At 49.1% G+C, this 23,345-nt stretch overlaps 1 protein-coding gene across 1 annotated transcript in view; it reads left to right on the forward strand.

Moving 5' to 3' along the window:
• KLHL7 (kelch like family member 7) overlaps nt 1-23,345 on the forward strand; it is a 428,793-nt gene that overhangs the window by 65,508 nt on the left and 339,940 nt on the right. The window contains exon 3 of the mRNA XM_085631525.1: nt 14,503-14,596. Within this exon, the coding sequence (XP_085487651.1) occupies nt 14,503-14,596 (94 nt within the window). The remainder of the gene's footprint in view (nt 1-14,502; nt 14,597-23,345) is intronic.

A 23,345-nucleotide genomic window follows, 5' to 3' on the forward strand; every position in this document is an offset into this window, starting at 1 on the left:
CAGCAGTGTTTCGTGTAGCAGTGTTTTGTGTAGCGGCGTGCAGCAGTGTGCTGCGTGCAGCAGTGTGCTGCGTGCAGCCGTGTGTGGCGTGCAGCCGTGTGTGGCGTGCAGCGGCATGCAGCAGTGTGTGGCGTGCAGCAGTGTGCAGCGTGCAGCAGTGTGTGGTGTGCAGCAGTGTGTCGCGTGTAGCAGTGTGTCGCGTGTAGCAGTGTGTCGCGTGTAGCAGTGTGTCGCGTGTAGCAGTGTGTCGCGTGCAGCAGTGTGTGGCGTGCAGCAATGTGTGGCGTGCAGCAGTGTGTAATGCAGCAGTGTGTAATGCAGCAGTGTGCGCAGCAGTGTGCGCAGCAGTGTGTGGCGTGCAGCAGTGTGTGGTGTGCAGCAGTGTGTGGCGTGCAGCAGTGTGTAATGCAGCAGTGTGTAATGCAGCAGTGTGTAATGCAGTGTGCGCAGCAGTGTGCGGCGTGCAGCAGTGTGTGGTGTGCAGCAGTGTGCGGCGTGCAGCAGTGTGCGGCGTGCAGCAGTGTTTCGTGTAGCAGTGTGAGGCATGCAGCACTGTGTGGCGTGCAGCGGCGTGCAGCAGTGTGCAGCGTGCAGCAGTGTCATGCAGCATGCAGCAGTGAGTAATGCAGCAGTGTGTGGCGTGCAGCAGTATGCGGCATGCAGCAGTGTGTGCCGTGCAGCAGTGTGTGGCGTGCAGCAGTGTTTCGTGTAGCATTGTGCGGCGTGCAGCAGTGTGTGGCGCGCAGCAGTGTTTCGTGTAGCAGTGTTTCATGTAGCAGTGTGTGGCGTGCAGCAGTGTGTGGCGTGCAGCAGTGTGTGGCGTGCAGCAGTGTGTGGCGTGCAGCAGTGTGCGGCGTGCGGCAGTGTGTGGCGTGCGGCAGTGTGTGGCGTGCGGCAGTGTGTGGCGTGCAGCAGTGTGGCGTGCAGCAGTGTTTCGTGCAGCAGTGTGAGGCATGCAGCACTGTGTGGCGTGCAGCGGCGTGCAGCAGTGTGCGGCATGCAGCAGTGTGCGGCGTGCAGCAGTGTCGTGCAGCATGCAGCAGTAATGCAGCAGTGTGCAGCAGTGTGTGGTGTGCAGCAGTGTTTGGCGTGCAGCAGTGTTTGGCGTGCAGCAGTGTTTTGTGTAGCAGTGTGTGGCGTGCAGCAGTGTGTGGCGTGCAGCAGTGTGGCGTGCAGCAGTGTGTGGCGTGCAGCAGTGTTTCGTATAGCAGTGTGTGGCGTGCAGCAGTGTGTGGCGTGCAGCAGTGTGTGGCGTGCAGCAGTGTGTGGCGTGCAGCAGTGTGCAGCAGTGTGCGGCGTGCAGCAGAGTGCGGCGTGCAGCAGTGTGTGGCGTGGTTTGTAAACAACAAGAAAAGCCGACATCAAAGGAAGGGTGGGAGAGAACGAGCATATGGGGTGTGAGTTATAACGAAAGTTCTGGCGAAAGCAGTCTGCTGCTTTCAAGTCCGATGCCAGCTTCGCGCTTGAATGCCTCACATGCACTGGCCATAAACCGCATTCCTAAGATCTTGTGCGCCTTACTAAATCTGTCTGAATGCTTGAGGCGGCGCACGCGCAGGAAGTAGCTGGTGGCAAATGGAATGCGCGTGGTTGTGCACGTAACCACCACCCGATCCGCCTTTGAAGCTTTTGGGAGCATTTTCGGAAGCCCCTACATAAGTCTCGCTGTACGATCGCTTACACGATAGCCAAGCGAGACCTAATGAATGGTCAGAATATATAGGAAGTTCGGACCTGGTGATGTGAACTATATTAGAGTCCTCCAGTGTCCACCAATGTGCAATCTGCATATGGCAGATCTTTCTCGCTGGAGTGTTCCTGTCTTACTATCGGGTGGATAGTTATAGTGGACTGGCTGGATCTTTCCAATCATATGGGTGATTTTGAGATTGCATAGTAGGAAGTGGGGAGCTGTTTTGTTACTTGAAAGTAGGTGTGACTGGGGACAAGATGCCTCGGGCCCGACCAGATTGCTTACCTGTAGCTCTCATCACGGCTTCAGCCAATGTTAGTTGGTGTGAATCATATGTAGGTGGGGATTTAAGTTCTGACGTTTTGCCAGGGCCAGTAGTCTAGGGGTATCTCAAAAAGCCAGGTAGCCATATCTTTTTGAAATGCATGTGCTCTTGGATACTACATATTTTGCTATACAACCCTTTTCCTCAGTTTAAACTGCTTGAACTAAAAATGTGGTGCCTCCTTTGCATTTCTATTTGTAAGGATCTGCAGTGATCTGCGGTGCTAATCTGGAATGTAGTGGCATGTTTTGTGAGGGGTGTTTAAACTTTACCTTCAGGTATATTGGTCCTTTTGCCTCGGAGGCTGTGTGAACAGGGCATAGTGCCTTGAACACTGACCAACCAGTGAATATCTTGTATGACTAGTGCCATGTGTTCCTTGGGGTGTAGGCACAGGAGAAGTAATTTTGTGACATACTGGATTCATTGGAGTTTGTGTACAAGGAAACAAGGGGCCTCTACATATAGGCTATTAGCATAGTTCACCTTGAAGATCAGGAGGGTGAGAATAGCTTTGAAGCTGTTTGTTTCCCAAAGTAAGGAAATATGCGCTTTATCATTTTCATAGTGATTCTGCTCACGTGGGATCAGGGACAGTCTTGAGTTCAGTTACCCCTAGGTCCCCCCACTTCTCTTGACGTGACTGGCAGGACATCAAGTTGTTTGAGCTATATGGTTGTAGGTTTGTGCTTGTGCCACAGCTGCAGGTCCGGAGCTCAGATTTTGTGCTTTAGATTTTTAGATTGTTAGATAGTTGTCCATCATCCATGGATATATGGCGTAGAGACAGTCCTCAAGTATTAATTGGTGGTATGCCAGATTGTATGCGTTTAGGATGATGTCTGTGTCGCCCACAAAACTGTAGCATGCCATATTGAAATATTTGATCAGGTCCGTCGAGGGGTCTGGATAAGCACTGAATAGAAATGGAGGGGTGAAGGGTTCCTTTGGAATACCACGGTCCATTGTGTGACAGGCTAGTTTGAAAGTTGCCAGTAACAGCAAGCTTTGTCTGTATTTGAGGTAGATTTAATCCATTTTACAAATGAACACGCATGTCAAGATGTAACATCATCTTTTATATATAGTAATTAAAGTAGATGTTAGAAGTAACTCAGTGTGGAAACCGAGGTACTTGCATAGGGCTGGCTATTTTGCTGAGAGTCTCTCTTACAAAGGTTGGTTAATTGAGTAGGGATGCCATGCATAAATTAACCCAAACTTACGCTATGGGTAGAAACGTTCAGGCACGGGGGACTGCCTGAATTTTATCTCTGTGCTCTTACTTTAAGACGCCACCAACCAGGTAACCTTACCATAAAGAAGTATGGGAGATTGCTCTGTTGGTTTTTCAGAGGGGGGTAGTTTAAGTACCTTGCTCCCCCTACCTCCCCTACCTCACCCCCAGTAAGAATCTAGAGCTGTGTTGTCTAGTTTGTAGACTTATCACTGGGGCAGCCTGGCATCTGGGAGCATCATATAAAAAACATACAAACATATATTTTCATTTGTAAAACCAAATAAATGCAGAGAGGGGCATCTTTGACCTGCAGCCTCAAACGTATATACGTTTTTGCAGCTCATATGTGGTGGATTCCTTTGTCTACCAAATGGAACAAGTCTTAAGTGAAAGCTTTTACACTGATGTCAGCAGAGGAATCCATGAGCCTTGACGGCCTAGTCCATTGGTACTGTGGATTGCTTCTCTGGAAAAGGACTTTGGAATAGTAGATAGCCCAGAGAAGTTTGTATTTTAGCACATATGAAACTACACAAGACCTGCCTGACCATCTACCTGACCCCCTCCTGAAACTTGATTTATATCTATGCTGTGTACTGTGGGTCAGTGGGTTCTCTCTCTCTCTCTCTCTCTCTCTCTCTCTCTCCCTCTCCCTCCCTGCCCTATATTCAAGCCAGACCAAGAGATACCTAACCAGTTTGAAGTAAGGGATTACATGATCGGGGTCTTCTGTGTCCCCCCTTTAAACTGAGATCGTCATCCAAAATCTATAACCCTAACTCAATTGATGCATGTTTTCTACTAAAGATCAGACTTATCCATACCTGGATCTCATATGTTTCTCTTGAATCCTATGCAGTCAACTGCCTTATTTCAAGAGTTTGACCTTTCCTGTTTGCCCCCAGCTACCATTCAGTAACTAGCCAAAGTTCACCCCTGCCAACCAAAGTTTGCTTGCAAATCCAAATAATTCTTCTGGCCTGATTGCAACAGGCTTGCCTGTCTCTGCTTTCTTCCATAAGCTATTGCAGAGACTGATCTCTAGTAATTCAAGGTTCGGATGAGTTCTCAATTGCTTAGTCTCATCCATGGTACCATTTTGTGGTGGTGTGTTCGTGAACTCTGTTGCTGCAGGCCCACGTTTCTTTGGGCACTGCTGTCAAAAGAAGCTCTTGCTATGGCATTTTACTTAGTCTGCCTTTCTTTGCTACTACGCAGTTTGTTGCCGTAGTGATAGCTAGTCATGCTGTAGGTGTTCAGATTTAGCTTGGCACTTTCTTGGTCTGCCATTAGCTTCCTTTTTAGGTCGAGCCTGGGAAGCGCATGTGCTGCTCTGCGAGGCATGCTGTATTCGGGTATGGACTTGAAGCTTCGTCCATTTTCCGCCCATCTTTTCAATTGGCTCCTGTTACTGTCCTTTCTAAATGCTTGCTTTTGATTTATAAATAGGCTTAGTAATCCCACCTTAGTACCGCCTTGTCTGCATTTGTAACCTCCCAAAAGGACTGGGCTTTTTACTTGTGTTGTTGCACGGTCTGTTTTACCTTCAGTCTGTGAGCACCATTTTCTTTAATGTCTGTCTTCTAGCTGCTGTTGCCAGCATAACAGGCTCTCCCTAACCCACCCTCTTTTCCTGACAGTGTGGTGCCTGACCATGGACGCTTGGCCATATTATTGAAAGATGCCTTTCTTCACCTTTGCAAAGCGCAGCACTTCTTCGCGCTCTTTGCTACTTCACTGATGGCCACCCCGCTTGATATTTTTCAATTAATTTATGTGACCACAGGCCCAATACGAGCCCTCCTGCTTGGTCTTGCACGCTGCTGCTGTAACGATGTGCCAGCGTGTGGCGTCTGCACGCTTAACTTTTTTGTCTTAAAGCGCTCCATTCCACACTTTTATTTTAATGGCGACTGCGTCCCTTTCTTTAGATGCGGCTTGTCTAAAGAAAGGTGTGCAGCCCCTATTAAAGTGAAATTGCGGAATGGAGCGCTTTTACAAACAAACAAAAAAAAATTGTCAGCTTGATAAACAAACAATTTTTGTTTGTTTGTAAAAGCGCCCCTACCTTGCTTTCATTTTGCCTTTCTTTGCATGAGCCGCTTCTAAAGAAAGGGGCGTGGCCGCAATTATAGTGAAAGCGTGGCATGGGCCGCTTTTGCAAACTAGCATTTGCAATGCAATAGGTTTTGTATTTGCGAGAGTTTAAGCTATTGGTATTGTAAATGACAATGCCTTTTATTTATCTGTTTTGAAAACCAACACCTAAATAAAAGGCATTGGCATTTACAATGCCAGTAGCTCAAACTCTTGCAAAGGCGAGAACTATTGCATTGCAAATGCTTGTTTTGGTTGGCCATCTCTGACCACCTGTTGCATCCTCCCTTGCACCCCCTCCTTCCTGTCATTGCTACTGTCCTTCCTGTGGCATACCTCTCCCCCGCACAACACTCCATTGACTTTTGTAGCAATGGTGGCATGCCGCAATTTAGCTTTGAACATCTAAAGCTAAAGCACGGCGTATTGCCATTGTTACAAAAGTCAATAAATAATAAAAGAAAAGGCAGGCAGATGCAGCATTCTTTTACATTTGCAAAGCAATAGCTCGACATTTAACTAATGTGATACCTATTGCTTTGCAAATGCTCGTTTTAATTGGGGGGGGGGAGGGTTCCACCCCATCTGACCTCCCCACCCACAGCGCCACAATTTTGGAACTTCATTGACTGCCACTGTCCACATGACAGCCACTCTACCAGAGATATGGGGACATCACCTGAAATCTGCACTTTCTGCTGGATTAGGTGAAGGTCTGCCTTGTGTCTAGAAGCCTACCTGCCTGTTGAGAGGAGAGTACTTTGCTCTGCAGGAGGAGAGACTGTCCAGGAGGAGAAGGACACAGTGTTCCTGGAGTGAAGAACACCAAGAGATAGTTGACTGGACAAGAGAGCAAACCATGACTGACCCATGCTATGAGGGGATCCCCCAATCTCTGAAGAGTTCCTGTGCGAACTAATGGGAAAAAAACCTTTCTGGACAGATATTTCATAATCTTTCAGTTTTTGCCAGAATTTAAGTGTTATCCTGTGTCCTACCATACACTACATCTTCAGGATGGGTTGGTTGGTGGTCCGGTATTAGTGTCAAGAAACTGTTTTAAGTTCAGGAACCAAGATGCTAGTGTAGGAAGCTGGCTCTCTATATACTGTACCAAAGTAAGGTATAGTGTGCACAGAGTCCAGGGAATCCCCAGAGGTATAGCAGAGGCTAAATCAGATAATCAGTAACAGCACTTTTTGTGTAGTGTGGGAGAGCAGTTAGGCTTATCAGGAGGGTGTGTTAAGCATTTATTGTATTCACTCAATCAAGGCTGATGGCACACACTCGGAGACAGAATCCGGGCCAATTGGGTAAGTTAAAAAAGGTATACTTCTGTTTTATTCCTAGAACCAAGCAGGACTTGGCACAGGTAAGTGAAATATATTCTCAAATGCAAGACTTTGCAAGGAAATCCAGTTGTGATTGAATTTGCAATTGTTCCAGGTTTGTATTTGCTTTAAAAACAGTTTAAAATACATAGATAATACTTTTGGAATACTTTTAGATTACTTTTGGATTATATTGACTACTCGAGGTGATATGCTTAGATATAACACAGTGGATCCTACAATACTAAGGTAAGTAAGACACTTTTTGATTTAAAGCACAGTTACTTTTCTTTCATACAAAAAAACAGGTCAACAGAAACCTTTTTAGGAATATAAACTGTAAACATTGGTTCCTATAGAAAAAATAGTGTTAACATTTTACAGGTAAGTAAACGACCCATCTGAAGTGTGGGGTTCGCAAATGTGGGCACACCTCTCTTCCTAACTCTGTTTTCCCGCCGATTCTCCAAAGTGGGGGTCAGAACTGGTGGGAGCCAGTTGCTGGGGGAAGCAAAAGGCAGGGACAGATTACAAAGGTGGCAGGCCTTTGAAGCTTCTCCTTCGTGGACCCAGCCCATCCTGGGGGAGGAGGCATGACACCTCTGCCTAGGATGGGCTTTATCTCTGGACCCAGAGAGCGGAGGATCTTTCACCAGGCATCAGTGTGGGCTTAATGTGCTGAGAGGTTTTCTACCAAACTTCCCAGTTTTCAGTGAAGCCATTTTGGAGCTGTGGAGTTCGTAATGACCAACTCCCAGAACATATACTCTTTATGGCTTTACTGCACTTTCAATGTCTAAGAATGGACATAGACACTGTAGGGGTACAGTGCTCATGCAACAAAACTATACCCTCACCTGTGGTCTAGTACACCCTGCTGGAGGGGTGTCTTACCTAGCCCACAGGCAGTGGTTTGCAGGTTTGTCACACAGGGATGTGTGCTATGTCGACTCTTCACTTTTCTCTGCACCAAAACACACAGCCTGCAATGGCAGGGCGTTGGTGTTAAGGTGCAGGGCCCCTAATGGTGGCCCACTAAGTGCTGCAGCCCTTAGAGGCCTTCCCTGGTCACAGTACCCTTAGTACCCATGGTACCTTTTACAGGGGGCTTACCTGTGGCCAGAGATGTGTCAGTTGTTGGTACAAAGGCACAGGTTTGGTAAAGAACACAGGCCCTGGAAACCTGATAGGCAGGGACCCAGGGCACATCAAGTCAAAGTGATTCAGAAACCTACCTGGCAAAAAGTGTATGTGGGGGGGTACTGCAACAGAAACCAAACTTTCCTACAGCTGATTAAGGGTTTGGGTGTCTGGGAATGCTAAGTGTTTTTATGGGTTATATGCCTTTTTAAAGTTGAGGAGTGGGTGGGAGGGGTGATACTATACTGTTTTATTGAGTGTCAAGATAGTATGTCACTTATTCTTCAGTGGATTCTTCTCTCATTAGTTGGTAGAAATTGCACTAATTTGTGGGAAAGTTATTCGACTTTAGTGGTAGGTCACTGGAATTAGGTATGAGATTTAGTTATTCTTAAGGTATATTTTCTCTTCCTGATGACATTTCTATATTGCATTGCCTTATACCATGTGCCCGACAGTTCTTGTTTCTTTTCATCATGGAGTCATGGTGTGTTGCATACATTACCCTATGTTTCCTTTATTACAATAGAATAAGTTTACTAAGTACATTTGACACCCAGTACCTTTGACCCTTTTTTCAAACCTACTAAAATTCCAGTAAATACAATAATATCCTGTGCTTTCTGTGACACTAAAGTTAAGATCATACAGCTGTCATATTCTGGTATCAATCTTTGGAACATTCATTCAGATAAAGTTTTCAAAACAAAGTACCTAACACCACTTTACGTTTCATTTGACTCCTAAAATGCATCTGTTGAGTCAAGGTTTCAGTTTCTGTTGTCCATGCCTAGCTAATTTCGTTTTTAGGTCTCACCTGAGCCAGCGCATGCGCTGTTCTGGCGAGACATTTTGTGAGTGTGGGCTTTAGAAATGCGACCACAAGCTTTTGCTTGTGGCCTACAGCTTGCTGTCACCCACACGTGCACACGCACAGCTGCCATCTGGCTTTTCCTTGCGATCAGGCGCCATCTGGCTTTCCTCATGATCAGGCGCCGTCTGGCTTTCCTCTCGCTTGCTCTCCATCGTGTCAGGCTGCGCGTCTTGACCACATACAGTAACTCAATTGTGTCATTGTCTTTTGAGACAAACATTCACACATGATTCAGCCTGTATTTCTCTTTCTAAAACCGTCCCGCATTCAAATTGACACTACCAATTTAATAAAATACAGAGTTCTGCGCCAGCCCAGCCTGTTAAGGAAATCCAGTCTTTCTCCCTGTAATAACTGAACAACAAAACGTCACCAGAGTATCTATCACACGTTAGACAGCAGTTGTAAAGGGAAAGATAACTGTGCTCCGGCATTGGGTACATCATGGGAGTTTATCATACAATTAATAGTGAACAGTGAGCTGGCGACCGTGTGCGCCCTCTCGCTTGTATCGCCATTAGAGGGAAGCCTCAATTTTACCCATGAAAACAGGCAGTGGGCTGATGCACCCCTTCCCAGGCCTGCAAAGTACGGGTGATTGTTCACGCTTTACAAATGTGGATTATTATTATTATTATTATCCCCAATTGGGGATAGATGCCCACAATAAATATAAATAATGCTGAAGAGGCACTTCGTGCTCAAACTCGCTGTTGGGGACCCTATTTTCATATGTACCTTTTTAAATATAGATTTGTTTTATGCCATTTAAAATCTTATTTTACCCCAGCATTTATTTCCCAAGGCGGAGCCTTTGCGCAGCTATTTTACTTGTTTCTACTTGCGTATAATCGTAAAGTATTGTTTACGATTTCCTTGCTTGAGGCTTCACCCGTTGTGTTAATATTATCGAATAAAGCTAATTTCAGCTTTAACTCTCGCCGTCGTTTAGCACGCATGGTGGCGAAAAGTACTCTACTGTCGCTTGCCTTAACGTAAACAGTAGTTGCAGTGGAAAAGCCCTATCAATGAGTGAGTCTGTATGCTGCCCCAACCCTTTTTTAGGTCTCGCCTGGTGTAGACTGCTCAGACATGCGCAGTCTCGCTGGCGAGATTTAATGAGTTAAGGTAGATTTCTCTAATGGGCTTTCAGCCCCGCCCCTCTTTTTCAATGGCTGGCGTCACCGTTTATGCTAAAGGGTGGCCAGTCATTGGAAAAGAGCGTCTAGTGACGTACAGTTTTCTCTTTTAGAGCCATCCCAGTTGGACTGGCTCGGTTGCTTTACGTTTGTGGGAAAAGCTTTTCTTATCTTTATGGGGCCATGTGTTTCAAACACATGGCCCCATAAAGACAAGAAACCTTTCATGGCAGAAGGAAAGTAGGCCGCATGTTTATTTTTGCATCGCGCTTAAAGTGACAGCGCAATGCAAAAATAAACATTAGCTGAGTGGCGATCGCTTTTTTTTTTAGTGCGTTTTTTTTTCCTTGTTACTGTAAGGCACAGTTTGCCTGGTACTTAGCAAGGGCATTGGCGACACTGTGCTACTGGAAGAGGTCACCATTACATCTGGCAAATTAAGACAAAGAAGCTAAGCTTCACTGTCAAATACCAGATCTAATAGTAAATATAATAAAAAGAAATGCGTGCTGCTCTGAGAGCTCTTCCTTTGGTCAGTGTAGTTATACAAAATCGATGGTGGAGTGTGCTATGTCTTGTTCGCCAGTTGGCTCAAAGAAACAAGTGATGTCACTATTGTTTCAGTCCTGCAGTCATGGTGGGGCAGAGGTGGGTCACTGTCCCTTAGAGTGCCTCTTGTGAGAACAGAATAAAGTAGTGACGATAGTTGTGCTGTGATAAAAGGAAGAGGACGATGCATTTGATATACTTTGCTTATGTCATATTTTATGTTTGGATATTTCAATATTTTACGCTTGTAGAATGCCCACCCCGTGCCACATTAATAATGTCTACAGTTAATAAAACATATGGAGTGGTTGGGGTCCTTCTGGCAACAACTGAGAGGTGTAACTAGTCCCCGCGAGCCAGAACCTCCAGCTGCGCGAAGGGCGGGCCAAGTGAAAAACAGGCGAGCGCTCTGTGCGCTGAGCAAATTGTGATAATTAGCAGGAAAGCAGATGTCAGTCCCACTGGGATGACATAACTGCTGCGACAGGAAGTCCTGTCATGAGTGAAATAGCAGGGGACGTGGAGGCTGGAAGAAGAGGCAGCTGGCAAGTATCCATTCCGCAACCGCAGCAAGCTTCAACAGGGCTGCCAATAGCCAGCGCACGACCTGAAGAAAACGTCGACGCCGTGAAAGGCCTCCGTTTTCTGTGTTCGAAGACTCATCAACTCGCCAAGAATGCGGACGCTGTGGGCCGCCATTATTGATGATAAGGGAATATAGCATGACAGGGCAATGATGGATCTTGTAATGGAATAACGAGTGACAAGTGAGAACAACGGAGGATAGATTTGTCAAAGAAAAATCAAGAATGCTTGTATTACTTATTTGTTCACATTTTTAACAAACAGAGATGCCTGTGGTCTGATCAGTGGGTGGGCAAATAGCTCAGTGGGCGAAGCACTTTCTACTGAAAAGTGTGCACAAAATAGAGGTCAGAGCATTTCATTATTCCTTTTCTATGTGATGAAACGCACTTCAGCCGCCCTGCAGCTCTGTCCGTGTCATACACACATGCATAAGAACACAAAGTCCTACAGTAAGAAGAACGAAACGAGCAACAACGAAAATTCCTGTTAATCTCTTTTCAAATAGTTTCTAGATGATTTATTTGAGGCACTTGGGTTCAATGTGGGAGATATATAATCAGAGAAAAATCGAAGGGGATTATTTTTGTTAAATACTAACATACTAATTGACACTTATGAACATCATTAGACATCAACAGAATTTTTTTATTTACTATTAAAGCTACTTTCAATGAGTAATTGGGGTTTGTTTGTAATGAGAGGATTGTTTTCCGTGTCTCTCTCTCCGGCTTTCCCCATGAATCATTCCTGTCTCAACTCACCTCACTGTCTTCCTACGTTCCTCTGTAAGTTTCCATAGGATCCCCTCCAGAACTATCACCTCCGACATGAAGGGATCCTGGTTAGGGGTATACATTTTGCGTAAAACCAGAAAATGTGATTTCTAGTCCGAACTTCCCCACTCAATCGTAGAGTGTGATTCTGGCCAAACCCGTGAGTATGCCTTTATCCAGGACTTCCAGAAGTAAAACATGTTTACTCATAGGAAAAAGATTAATTAATCAGATGTATTATTGCCCGGTGCCTTAGAGTACACTTGTCTATCAAAATGATTAACAGGTTAGCCAATTAGAAAAGTGAATTATAAAATGTTGAACTTTACATCCTCCTGTGTCTCTTTGAACTACAGCCCCGGGATGCAGTTCATACCTGTCTGGATTTGAGAAGTCTCCCAGGTTATCTTGAACGATCCCCTGATTCTGCAGCATCTCACGATCTCGTATGTGGCTGCTTGCAAATGACAAATTGCTTCCTTGTTATTGGATGCACTTGCAGTGCAACTTCCTGTGTCCGCTAATGTAGGCTTTCCTGTCCAGTTCCTGCATCCTTCCCGCTGCCTTCATTCAGCAGTGGGCCAGGTAGCATCACTTGTCTTAAATCAAAGGCAATAATTACCACGCTTAGCATAGTGTCAAAACGCCTATTAAAACATACGTTGGAGGAAATTCATACAAATATGAAGCATCACTCACCTTCACCACAACATCACTCAGCACCACCACATCATCACTCAGCACCACCACAGCATCACTCAGCACCACCACAGCATCACTCAGTACCACCACAGCATCACTCAGCAGCGTCACAGCATCAAACAGCATCAAAACAGCATCAGTCAGCACCACCACAGCGTCACTCAGGGCCACCACAGCGTCACTGAGGGACACCACAGCATCACTCAGGGCCACCACAGCATCACTCAGGGCCACCACAGCATCACTCAGGGCCACCACAGCATCACTCAGGGCCACCACAGCATCTCTCAGGGCCACCACAGCATCTCTCAGGGCCACCACAGCATCTCTCAGGGCCACCACAGCATCTCTCAGGGCCACCACAGCATCTCTCAGGGCAATCACAGCATCTCTCAGGGCAATCACAGCATCACTTAGGGCCACCACAGCATCACTTAGGGCCACCACAGCATCACTTAGGGCCACCACAGCATCACTTAGGGCCACCACAGAATCACTCAGGGCCACCACATCATCACTCAGGGCCACCACATCATCACTCAGAATCACCACATCATCACTCAGCATCACCACGGCATCCCTCAGCATCACCATGGCATCACTCAAGGCCACAACATGATCACTCACCTTCGCCACAGCATCACTTAGCACGACCACAGCATCACTCAGCACGACCACAGCATCACTCAGCACGACCACAGCATCACTCAGCACGACCACAGCATCACTCAGCACGACCACAGCATCACTCAGCACGACCACAGCATCACTTAGGGCCACCACAGCATCACTTAGGGCCACCACAGCATCACTCAGGGCCACCACAGCATCACTCAGGGCCACCTCAGCATCACTCAACGCCACCACAGCATCACTCAGCACCACAACAGCATCACTCAGCACCACCACATCATCACTCAGCACCACCACATCATCACTCAGCACCACCACATCATCACTCAGCACCACCACATCATCACTCAGCATCACCACGGCATCACTCAGCATCACTCAAGGCCACAACATGATCACTCACCTTCGCCACAGCATCACTCAGCACGACCACAGCATCACTCAGCACGACCACAGCATCACTCAGCACGACCACAGCATCACTCAGCACGACCACAGCATCACTCAGCACGACCACAGCATCACTCAGCACGACCACAGCATCACTCAGCACGACCACAGCATCACTCAGCACGACCACAGCATCACTCAGCACGACCACAGCATCACTCAGCACGACCACAGCATCACTCAGCACGACCACAGCATCACTCAGCACGACCACAGCATCACTCAGCACGACCACAGCATCACTCAGCACGACCACAGCATCACTCAGCACGACCACAGCATCACTCAGCACGACCACAGCATCACTCAGCACGACCACAGCATCACTCAAGAACACCACAGCATCACTTAGTACCACCACAGCAACAGTATGCACTACCACAGCATCACTCTGCAGCACCACAGCATCAATCAGCATCACCACAGCATCAGTCAGCACCACCACAGCATCACTTAGGGCCACCACAGCATCACTCGGGCCAGAACAGCATCACTCAGGGCCAGAACAAAATCACTCAGGGCCAGAACAGCATCACTCAACGCCAACACTGCATAACTCCGGGCCAGCACAGCATCACTCAATGACACCACAGCATCACTCAGTGCTTCTTACACTTTTTAATTACAACTTCTCAGCATGCAGCACAGCAGCCACACTTCTCTACTGCACAGCTTAGAAGCATTGGCAAAGTCAATAGCTCTACATAAACACTTATAAGCTCCCCCAATGCATAGCCAATAGGTCTCGTCTTTGGGACATTAGAAGAGTTTAGTTATCCAGCACAATATCCACCATTAAACAACATCAAGTGTTGCATGGCTAATCACTTATAAGGTCCCAAAAGCGAGACCTATTGGCCATGCCAATGCTTGTTTGGTATGAACCTTGCAAAATCTGATTATTCCTTTATTCCGCTTAATGGACCTGCTGCAAACAATCATTCTGAATACTGTTTCCTTTCTTTTAGCAAACATGTTGGAATCCAAATCCTTTGAAGTGGAGTTGAAGGATGCCGAGCCTGATATTATTGAACAGCTTGTGGAATTTGCTTATACTGCCAGGTACTTGCATCATAATCTTTCTCATGTTCTCCCATCAGCACCTTCTTCTTTTACTTAAAAATGGTTTGCTAATGTCGGGTAACTGTACTGCCTCTTTGCCAATGATATACAACAGTATTGCCCTTTTTTTTCCAGACTGTCCTTATTCATGATGTGCAAGTGCAAAGAACCCATCATAACATAGGCCTAACATCTGCAGCAGCGGTTATTGCTGCCTTTGAATGCATTCTATGGGTCCCGTAGTAAACACTGATTGCTGAGCAGTGTCTGTGGGGTATACTATTGTCTCAGGGTTTATGTTATCACTATGCTCTATTTGGACCCAGGTTACTCATTTTGATCGTTTGAGTCTTCACAGGTTGAACAGTCATCATTTACTCTATGGGATATTAGTGGACTTCAAACTTACATTGATGCCTTAACAAACAATAAATTGTATGCCAAGACAGAGATTACTGAAGAAAACTGTAGGTGTTCATGTATAGTATACATTTGTAAAGTAGGGCAAAGTACCAATGTTGAGTAGGTTTGTGTTGTTGGAAGTGCACTGAGCACTGTGTCAGAGTGATGCCCAAGTATGAACCTAACTGGTCTCATGTAGCAGCAGGGGATCTCAATGCAGGGATAGAGTTAGTACTCTCGATGATGTTTCAAACGGATGTTGGTGAGGATGCTTTAGCAATCATTCTGTTTGGTGTTCTGCAGGTCAAAAAGGTTACATTCTTTGAACTGTCATGTGATAAGCATGCGATCATTTCCAATATAATTAATATTGGTGCAGACATCCCTACTATGTAATTTTGCCATCAGTGTGGAAAAATGGACCATTTCGTATTCCTAATTTGAAAGCATGTGGAGCAAGAATACCAACATTTACTATTTCAACAATTCCTGCTGTGATGCATTTATGTTTGCCTACACTCATAGCCACATGGTTTACCCCACATTACTTTTCTTTTCTTTGCTTTTAGCTTTAGACTGGTCTCCGTATAGGCAGCGAATTGTGTTGCAAAGCTGAGAAAGTTGTTTGTCTCCTTGAAACACTTTGAACCATTTGGGGTCCCCATTCAAAAAATATTCACTCTTCCTACTGTAAGATGTCTGACTATTGAATAAATGGTCCTCCGTCTGTCCATTATGGGTCAGGCAGACTCCTCACCCAGCCCAGGCTGATTTTTGCGAACCTCTGTCCCTATAAGCCAGTTAGCTTAAGGGGAGGGTTCAGACAGAAATATACCTCCTTGCCATTGTGGGTCTCTGTGTTTGGATGGTTGAGCATCTTTACTGCTGAACCACACACCTGCAGAGCAGTTAGCGCATGTCCCATGCCCTCTGTTTGCTGTAACAGGGCTCTGGCAGGAGCCACAAGCACCTCTCTATTCCTGTGGGTACCGCTATTTCTAGGTAGTCCTTTATTGTCGTCACTACAATCCATCTGGATTATGATGGGCTAATCGTGTCTCCAATCACCTTCCTACTTACAAGACTGCCTCATTGCATCTTGAATAAAAGCTGTAAAAGTGGACCTCTTGATTTTTGCGCCTACTGTATCACTGGAGACACAAGCACCTCCTTGGTCCCACACAATGTTTTCCCAGGTGAGAGCTATATCTTTATTGCTGCTTTTAAGTTATTGATGATCGTTCGTTCATTTTGTCTGGTGTACCACATACAGATCAATGAAGTACAAATAACTTGATGGACGTGCTCTCTTTTCTATAGGTTCTTGTACAAAGAAGTTCAAGTGTTTTGGCCCAGAATGGGTGTTCATCAAATCAGAATGCAGTATATAAACAGCTGTGGATAGATGTTGCTAAATTTAGTGTTGTAAAGATGGGGTTCCACTTTTCTGTCTTCCTCTCTGGATGAAACACATATAAAACAAGCATTGGCATAGCCAATAGGTCTCGCCTTTGGAACCTTATAAGTGTTTAGCCATGCAACAGTTGTATAACTAAATACTTATAAGGTCCCAAAAGCGAGACCTATTGGCTATGCGATCAAACATCAAAGCGGCCGTGAAAACGAAAGTAATCGCGGCCAAGCGTGGCGCGCGCGCCCGCACACATGCACTGTAGCTCTAGGCTGTCCTGCTAGCACTTTTAGGAGCCCTCTCAATAAGTCTCGCCAGACCAGTGCATGCGCTGGGTCAGGCGAGACCTAAAAACATAAAAAGGGGGAAAGGAAAGCTGAGTCTAGTCCTTTCTGCAATAGTGGCTTTCTCCTATTTACCTGAATGGTCTGCGTAAGTCCACACTCTCTCCTCAATGGTTGGAATATTGTCTTACTTTTACCTCTCAGCCCCTATTCCACCATTTTTCCAAAATGTTCATAATGGCAGTGAAGGAGATGAGATATTGTTTGTAAATCATAATGGATGCCTGGACACTTTTATGGCCTGAGGAATTCAGGCCTCCTCACCACCCCCTACAACTCCCTTCTTCGGTTCTTTTGTCTTTTGTCAGGAGAGTATTATTATTGCACATCTGATGAAGGATAGACATATTAATACCTCAATATTTATTTTTGCCTGGAATTGTTGTGCTGTTGCACCCCTGTTGACTTCCTCTTCCACTTTCTTGGTGAGGAGCTGCCACATATACCCTGAGTCACTCTGTTCAAAATATACCCGAATTTACCGTAGAACTTGGAAGAGTTCTTGGTTCCACAGCTCACCTACTATATCGCTTCCTGTTTTGTTTCCAGTAGAGGTCATAGAAAAGCCCCAAAATTAGCTTGATATTGTGTTTAAATTGGTAGATACATTGGAGAAAATCCCAGTAAATTCACAGAAACCATAAATAATACAAGCATTTGCAAATGCAGGACGTCTGGCCTGCGTTCTAAATGGGTGTCTGTAATATTCAAATCTGATAGAGACTTCTAGCTGCAGATTCCTTACCTTTGAATTACTGAGGCGTAAAGCTGGATGTGGAAACTTTTGCATTACCCCTTGCATGTACTATTGGGTGGGTCAATTCGGCTCCGTGTGGCGTTGTTAGCGTCGGTTATGACGTCGCAGTCACCTATATAGGCACCACCCAGGCACGCAGACGTCAGTTCTTTTCTTTCTGCCCCAGTAAATCGCTGATCTGGGAAGAGCTACCGCTCTGTCGCTTTTTGGCACTTTTTTCGACTTTTTGTCGATTCATCTTTTTTACAGTGTGTTGACGATGACTTCTAGGATGACAGGGTTTAAACCATGTAGCGACTGTCACAGTGCCATGTCGGTAACCGACCCCCAACTCGTATGTCTTTGGTGTCTCGAGCGTGACTACGACTCCAAGTTGTGCTCGGACTGTGGGGCTTGGCTCTGAAGGCCTTAGGGGAGCAGGCTTTGAATCTCCTTGCGGCCCGGCAGTCGACACGGTCCAATGAGACTCCATGGAGATCCCAGTCCTGATTGAAGAAGAGGAGGTTGTGGGACCACTCCAGAAGCCCCAAGTCTTCTTCCTCCCACTCAAGGTCTTCTGGGCGCTCTGGGAAGAGGCACAAGAAAAAGAAGTCTAAGCGAACTTCATCTTCGCCTCGACTATCGTCCATCGACACACAAGATAAGGATCACTGACGCTCTAGGCACGGTTCTGCGGAGCTGGAGCCAACGTCGACTCCGCGCCTCCCTCTTTTCACTGGAGCCAGAGCGACCTCTCTCAAATACGAGGCCATGCTGCGCGTATTTGAGCGGGCCGACCTCTCTGGGGAGCCTTTGGGCCCGCAGGTCAGAAGAGGCCTCACGGATCCCATCCGGGATGATGCCGGTCATGTCAACACGGCATTCCCTGGTGTCAGACCAGAATTTGGTGCCATCTGAAAGAAACACGTTAGTTAGATTCCTCACCTTAGAATATCCCCAGGCGTCAGACTGGATCCGCAAGATTTTTCGTCAGCAATACCCCTTGCGTGTCGCTAGGCGTTGTCTGCGGCTCCGCGTCCGTCGTCTGCGTCGTGCGCCGGAATGACGTCGTCGGAGTACTTAGACGCCGCCCTCGCGCGCTGACGTCAGTTCTTCTTTTTTCCGCGCCAGTAAGCGCAGATCCGGGAGAGCTACCCCTTTAGCAATTTTTTGACTAACCTTTTTGATCCTTTTTGATCTTGTCTCGACTCCGGTGCCGGTAGGATGCCTGGTTTTAAAGCCTGTGCTGACTGCAACCGCTTGATGTCGGTTACGGACAATCACCGCCGGTGCCTTTACTGCTTGGGCCTCGACTACGACGCGGAGTCGTGTTCGGACTGCAAGGCCCTGACCTCGAAGGCTAGACGGGAGCGGTCCCGTAAGCTTCTCGAGATTCGCCACTCGGCTCCGCGCGCCTCTCGATCCCGGTCCAGGAGGAGGTCCAAGGATCGGTCGCGGAGCCGCAGCCGACGTCACCATCGGTCCTCGGGATCCAAGTCTTCGGGTAAGTCGAAGCAGTCCAAGAAGTCCAAGAGGCGACACCGCTCTTCGGACTCCCCTCGCCGGTCGCGCGACTCGGCCGAGGGTCAGGGTGGTTCCACCCCCGCGGCTCCGGCGGAGCCGCAGGCGCCGCGCAAGTCCCCATACCCACCGGTCCCTGGGACTGACGCGACGCCGGCGGAAGTCAGTGCCTTCCTCTCGGCCATGAGGAACCTGGCTCCGCCGTCGACGCCCGCTGGCGCGCCTTCGGGCCCCGCGGACCCGACTGGGCTGCCTTGCCTGCCGGCGGCTCCGGCCCCGGCGCCGTTGACGGCTCCGGCCTCGACGCCTCAAGCGCCCGAGGGACCCGTTCCCGAGTCCCCGCCCACACCGGTCGACCTCGTAACGCCTCCTCTGCCGGCGTCGACACCGATACCACCCCCGACGCCGACGTCGACTCCGCTCGACGTCGAGCCCCAGTTCAGCCCCACTCCGGGCCCGGCGCCGGTACGGCGTCGATGGACGCCGCGTTCGGCGCCGCTGGAGACACATTATGTCTATCGCCCGGCTCCGCTCCTTCCTCCTGTATACCAGGAATCGGATGATGGGGACAACTGGGAGGGATCCGAGGATCCTATGGCCCTTCAGGCTCAAATGTCACAGGACTGGGCAGATGAACTGGGGGAGGCCAGTGGCCTGGATACCTCTCCGGACACTGGATTCGTCTCTCCTCCGACTGTGGCTTCGGAGGAGGGCGCTGCTTTCTCTGTGGTGCTGCGCAAGGCGGCCGCAGCCCTTGGGCTCGAGCTGCCTGCCGTGGCTGTGAGGACTAACGTCCTTACTGAGGTGCTTCAGTCTGCAGCAAGCTCCACTGAGCCTCTGCTGCAATTCAATGAGGCCCTCATTGACGTTCTGCAGGGCACCTGGTCCAAGCCCTCCACAGTTCCTCCTGTGGACAGAAACGTCGCCAGGCGCCACCGCCCTGCTCCGGACGACCCCAGTTTTCTGTCCCAACACTCTACCCCTGAGAGCCTGGTTATCCAGGCCTCTACCTCCCAATCCTCTTTCCCGACCGCCCCGCCGGACCGGGATTCCAAGAGACTGGAACAGTTTGGCAAGAAGCTGTTCTCCTCCCTTAGTTTGGGCCTGCGGTCTTTGAACACCGCTTGTCTCTTGGACCGTTATTCCCACTCTCTGTGGGATGCGGTGGAGGACGTGCTGCCCCTGTGTCCAGAGGAGGTCCGGACACGACTTACCCAGGCTCTGGCCGATGGGAGGGATGCAGCGCGACATGCTATCCGATGTGGGCTTGACACTACGGACTCGCTGGGTAGGGCCATTTCTACCACAGTGGCGCTTAGACGTCACGCCTGGCTGCGGTCCACGTCATTTTCGGGCGATGTCCAGAGCACTCTCATGGACATGCCTTTTGATGGCACTCGCCTTTTTGGCGAGAAAGCGGACAGTGCGCTGAATCGCTTTAAGGACTCCCGGGCTACGGCCAAGTCCTTGGGCCTCTCGGCCCCGCGGTCGCAAACTTCCACCTTTCGCCCCTTTCGTGGCCAAGGAAGGGGTGCCTCCTCACGTGCGCCTAGCCACCAGCCGCAGAACCAACCTGCGCGCGGTCGCGGACGTGGTTTCCGCCGAGGCGGTTCTGGAGGACGACGAGGTCAGCCCACATCCACCCCGGCAGCATCCGCCTCAAAGCCTTCCTAGTCCGAGCTTTCAGGCCCATTCCACGCCAGTGGGCGGCAGAGTTCGCCATCACCTGCTCCACTGGCGGTCCATCACATCGGACAGGTGGGTGCTGCAAATCGTCCGAAGGGGCTACTCCCTCCCCTTCGAGACGACCCCTCCAGCCATGCCACCGCAGCACCACCGTATCTCGGGGGATCATTTGAATCTTCTCCACGAGGAAGTTTCGGCCCTCTTGGCCAAGGGGGCCGTCGAGCGCGTTCCGAGCCCAGAAGTAGGTCGTGGTTGTTATTCCCACTACTTTCTGGTTCCCAAGAAGGGCAAAGGGGGCCTACGCCCTATCTTGGACCTCCGGATCGTCAATGCCTTCCTCCGGAAGGAAAGGTTCAAGATGTTAACTTTGGCTCAGGTTCTAGCTGCCCTAGACCCCGGAGACTGGATGGTAGCGTTGGACTTGCAGGACGCTTATTTCCACATCCCCGTCCTGCCGGCCCACCGGCGTTACCTGCGGTTCATGGTGGGCCAAGAGCACTTTCAGTTTACCGTGCTCCCCTTCGGCCTCACCAGTGCCCCTCGGGTGTTCACGAAAGTGATGGCGGTGGTCGCAGCTCATCTGCGCAGATCAGGGGTTCCAGTCTTCCCCTATCTCGACGACTGGTTGTTGAAGGCGGGCTCGCCCCAGACAGTCGTCTCCCACCTCCAGACTACGGCGGATCTCCTGCATTTGCTGGGATTTTCCATCAACGTGCCGAAGTCACACCTGAGCCCCTCTCAGAAGCTCCTCTTCATTGGAGCAGTTCTCGATTCGGCGCAGTTCCGGGTCTATCCACCGGAACAGCGGGTCCGGGATATTCAGGCCCTGATTCCCATCTTTCGGCCTCTATCCTGGGTTTCGGTCAGGCTAGTGTTGCGGCTTCTGGGGCTGATGGCCTCCTGCATCCTACTAGTGCATCACGCCAGGCGGCGCATGCGGGCTCTGCAGTGGGACCTGAAGTTTCAGTGGGCCCAGCATCACGGCAACCTGTCCGACCATGTCTTGATCTCGGAGGGCACTGCACAGCAGCTGCAGTGGTGGCTCACGGACCGCGATTGGGTCACGGGCAAGAGCCTCTCCCTTCCCCAACCGGAGCATGTCGTAGTGACGGATGCATCCCTCCTGGGATGGGGTGGCCATATGGGAGAGGCGGAGATCAGAGGCCTCTGGTCTCCGGCGGAGTCTCGTCTCCACATCAACCTGTAGGAGTTGAGAGCGATCCGACTTGCACTGAAAGCCTTCCTTCCCTCTGTCAGGGGAAGTGTCGTGCAGGTGTTCACGGACAACACCACCGCCATGTGGCGGGGTGGGGTCGTGGACCCTTTGTCAGGAGGCTCTGCGCCTCTGGACGTGGCTGGAACACCAGGGCGTCACCCTAGTGGTTCAACATCTGGCGGGCTCTCTGAACACCAGAGCAGACGAACTCAGCCGCCGGTGCATGATGGATCACGAATGGCGTCTGAACTCCGGAGTGGCGCAAGGTCTCTTTCAGCAGTGGGGAGAGCCTTGGTTAGATCTATTCGCCACCGAAGAGAACGCCCAATGTCAGCAGTTCTGCGCGTTGGAATTTCCAAGGCCGCACTTTTCGTCACGAGTGGAGTTGCGGTCTGTTGTACGCCTTTCCGCCTATACCACTTCTGCCCAGAGTGCTGAAGAAGATCAGGCACGACCGGGCCCAAATCATCTTGGTGGCTCCGGATTGGGCGCGAAGGTACTGGTATCCCGAGCTACTCAGTATGTTGACCGATCCTCCGATACGTCTGCCCCTTCGGGAGGATCTTCTGTCGCAGCAGCAGGGGACGGTCCTCCACCCGAACCTGTCCAGCCTCCACCTCCATGCGTGGAGATTGAGCGGCGGCAGTTGATGCCATTTGACTTGCCTCCTGAAGTCTGTGATATCATTCTGGCAGCCAGGCGTCCCTCCACAAAGACGGTATACGCCTGCCGGTGGAACAAATTTGTGGCATGGTGCACAGCAAAGGCTGTGGATCCCCTTTCCGCCCCTCTTTCTGAGGTTCTACTGTTTCTTCTTTCTTTGGCCCGGCAGGGCTCTGCCCTGGGCACCCTGAAAGGTTATCTTGCTGCCATCTCTGCCTTCTTGCGGCTTCCTAATCAGCCTTCTCTTTTCAAGTCCCCTGTAGTTACACGCTTTCTAAAAGGCATTACTCACACGTTCCCTCCTGTCCCTTTTGTAATGCCTCAGTGGGACTTGAATCTTGTTCTCACATTTCTGATGTGTGCTCCCTTTGAGCCTCTTCATAATTGTCCTCTTCGTCTGCTGACGCTTAAGACTGCTTTTCTGGTAGCCATCACCTCAGCTAGACGGGTGAGTGAGCTCCAGTCTTTATCTTCAAAGCCTCCTTTTCTCTCTGTTCATCCGGACAAGGTTGTCCTTCGGCCTCGTCCCTCCTTTCTTCCGAAAGTGGTGACTCCATTTCATCTTGGGCAGTCTGTCACCTTGCCCACCTTCTTTCCGCATCCTTCCAAAGAGGAAGAGAGGCTCCACCGTCTGGACCCAAAACGTGCGCTCTCCTTTTATTTGGACCGCACAAAGCAGTTCTGGGTGGACGACCAACTTTTCGTTGGATACGTGGGTGCTAAGAAGGGGAAAGCTGTGCACAAACGGACCATCTCTCGGTGGGTCGTTT

This window comes from Triturus cristatus, chromosome 10 (assembly GCF_964204655.1).
Source record: "Triturus cristatus chromosome 10, aTriCri1.1, whole genome shotgun sequence".
NCBI classification, from domain to species: domain Eukaryota; kingdom Metazoa; phylum Chordata; class Amphibia; order Caudata; family Salamandridae; genus Triturus; species Triturus cristatus.